This window comes from Nematolebias whitei, chromosome 8 (genome assembly GCF_014905685.2).
Source record: "Nematolebias whitei isolate Nwh7 chromosome 8, NemWhi1, whole genome shotgun sequence".
NCBI classification, from domain to species: domain Eukaryota; kingdom Metazoa; phylum Chordata; class Actinopteri; order Cyprinodontiformes; family Rivulidae; genus Nematolebias; species Nematolebias whitei.
Genome location: NC_056505.1, coordinates 4,500,559 through 4,503,427, shown reverse-complemented (window position 1 = coordinate 4,503,427; position 2,869 = coordinate 4,500,559). Strand labels below are relative to the sequence as shown.

The following is a 2,869-nucleotide window of genomic DNA, read 5'->3' as shown; positions in this document are numbered from 1 at the left end:
TTTTTTTATGATTGTCTACTGTTGTACTGATAAATATCTCCTGGAGGGTAAACTATATCTTGGGTGCAAGTATCAAACTGAGAAATCCTTAGTTTTCTACAACTGATAGAGGTTGGTCATTAATTACAATGAAGTTTAGCAACTTCTCTGTAAACATCTGAGCTCTGGGGCTTCAGCGGTGTGTTCTTCTTGTTCAGTCCGCAGCAGGCAGTCTGATTTCAGCCAGCCACGCTCAGTCTGCCCTTCCTCAGACACGGGCAGACTGAGCGTGGCTGGCTGGGGTCGGGCTGCCTGTTTCGGGTTCAGCGAGAGGAGCGCCCCGCTGAAGCCCCGGAGCTCGAATGTCCAACGTAAAACTAACTTTAGCGGTTCAATGTGGTGCTCTGGCTCTGCAGACATTGCACGTTGCTTTGTGGTGTTTAGTGTAAAATACTTCCACACAGCGGACATGTTTCGATGAAAAGTTGGTTAGCTGTTAGCCACAGCGCTGCTGCACGTTGTAGCTGGCTGCAAACTATGAAATGGATTTCCTGAATGTGAGGCGGGTCTTGTTACTCTGGGTTCATGAGACACGCCTCCGTTCAGAAAATCCATTCCATAGTTTGAAGCCAACGTGCAGAGCAGCTGGCAGGGAATCACATGTGGAGACGTTTCAACAGACACAGACATGCATCGTGGATCGGAAATCTCTGCAGGTTGGATCGGAAAAATCCGATACGTAAATTATGCTGGTATCGGAGGCTGATACCGGATCGGCCCCATCACTACTTTAAACTCCCAAGTATTAAACAGGTGGAAAGTGATGGCACACATCTGAAGGTAGATGACGAGACATTAGAACAATGATTTGATCATAGGGGTGAGACACATTGTTCTTCAGATCCGGCCGACAAAACGAGCCAAACTCCAGCTGCTCGCTGCTCTGACCAAAGTAAAATATTGTCCTGATGATGACAAAGGGGCTGCAGAGTCATTTGCAAGCATGACTCAGCCGCTGACTGTCCACAGAGGCCTGCAGACCAGCTGGAGAGGTGTGTGTTCAGATGTTACGACATCAGAGCAGTTCTCTGCTTGAAAACAACACATCCTGAGGAAGCCATGAGGAAGAAGAGGCACACGCTGCTACATGGAAGGGACCGAGTAGATCAACAGATAAACGGTCTGTCTGAAAACATTCACAATATCAAATGAACAGATTGGCACAAATCTTGTTAAAAGTCCGACAGTTCACCTGTGGATTTGTTCGAGGCTCGTCGTCTGATCTCCGTCACCATGAGCCGTGACACCTGGGTGGTGAACTGCAGCAGGTCGGAGAACTTTTCCGTCATGCTGCTGGGTGGAGCATTTCCAAACACCTAAAGCAAAATAAATTGACTTTAGTTCGTTCATAAAAAGAAGAAACATGTGCGGAATGAAGATGAACAGAGCCAACTGAGCATGACTCCACCACAGGGAGTCATGATTTGCTTTTTGAGCCTGAAATTCTTTACAGTTGCAACTAAAGTCCTATAAAGCAGAGAAAATAGGGATCGTTAAGGGTGGCATGCTTTTATCATTCTGGCTTTTCCTGACATGCACTGCATGCACAATGCAGGCTGAGCCATTGGGAGACCAATAAAAAGACATTTCACACTTTACTCAACAAAGGCTCATCGTGCATTTATTTATTCAGTAAATCTGACAAGAAAATCGGCCAGGGGTCTTGTGTCCTGCTGCACAGGTAGCGCTTCACTTTTGAATTCTGACACACATGATGGCACCAGTGGGTGAATCACGGCCAGTGCAGGGTAATTAGCTAACAAGTCAAGAGACACTCTGTGTGGCACTCCAGTTGGACGAGACCACTCAGCTGGACTGTCTGCAGCAGCCGCTGCAAAACTAACAGGCAGATTATTTTATCACTGCAATGTAGAAATGCTGCCATCATTTCGCTGAACGCCATGTCTTTTATTTCTGTTTTGGGGGGAAATCGTCTTCAATATGCAAATATGTACAGCTCACTTCCATAATTATATTCTTTCCTCTCCACTTTAAGGCATTTAATTTACACCTAACTCAGGGATTCTGTGTTTGTTTGACTGATTTATCCAATTTCACAGCAGAAGTGTAGCTGAATAAACGAGTATTCAAAGAAAAACTTTATTTAGCAGCCCAAACTTGCAACAGCATCTGCCTTTGGGACACTTCAAGCTCAGAGCAGTGACAATCTGTCTTACCCTGTTAAATACAGGAAGCATCATGTAGAGCTTCTCCTCCTGCTCCTTCTGGGTCATGTGACGGGGAGGGTGGCACAGCTCCGAGAAGAGGCGCCGCAGGTGCATCAGGCCGAGCGCGTTGTCCTGGGGGCTGCACTCCTCCTGCCGCGGCCGCCCCATGATCCTTTTCACCATGTTCATCTTGAGCGGCTTTGTCAGGGCAAAGGCAGCCCTGCAGCAGAGAGAGACGGGCGTTAATATCTCACAGTGTGCAACTCAATACTTCAAGGTCCAGCAGGACCAAATACTTCTTGGTGCCAACTCGACCACGAGTCTGTTTACAGAAGAGACTCTGACGCAGCATTTTTACACTTTCAGCCAACGTTTACGCTGATAATTTCTTACGAGGGGATTTGATCAGCGACATATTAAAACTTGAATTTGTGTAAAACTTTGAAAAAATCTCAACTACTCATTTTCTGGTATTGATCCCCATACAAAAAACTAAACAAACATCAAAGTAAGTAGCTACTTCACTGACAAGTAATACACAAATAATCAGTTTCATGAAACAACAATATGCACAGGCTCTTCTTTAGTTTTATTTTACCAGTAAGATAACAGACACAGTAGATAGATACAGAGACGAGGCTGATTTTAATTTTGCACACCTC

At 45.6% G+C, this 2,869-nt stretch overlaps 1 protein-coding gene across 1 annotated transcript in view; it reads right to left on the bottom strand.

The window, feature by feature from the left end:
• wdfy3 (WD repeat and FYVE domain containing 3) overlaps positions 1–2,405 on the bottom strand; it is a 90,815-nt gene extending 88,410 nt beyond the window's left edge. The window contains exons 1-2 of the mRNA XM_037680857.1: positions 2,217–2,405; positions 1,232–1,355 (exon numbers count right to left, since the gene is read on the bottom strand). Coding sequence (XP_037536785.1) covers positions 1,232–1,355; positions 2,217–2,396 — 304 coding nt within the window. The 5' untranslated portion in view covers positions 2,397–2,405. The remainder of the gene's footprint in view (positions 1–1,231; positions 1,356–2,216) is intronic.
• Between the last annotated feature and the right edge of the window lie 464 nt (positions 2,406–2,869).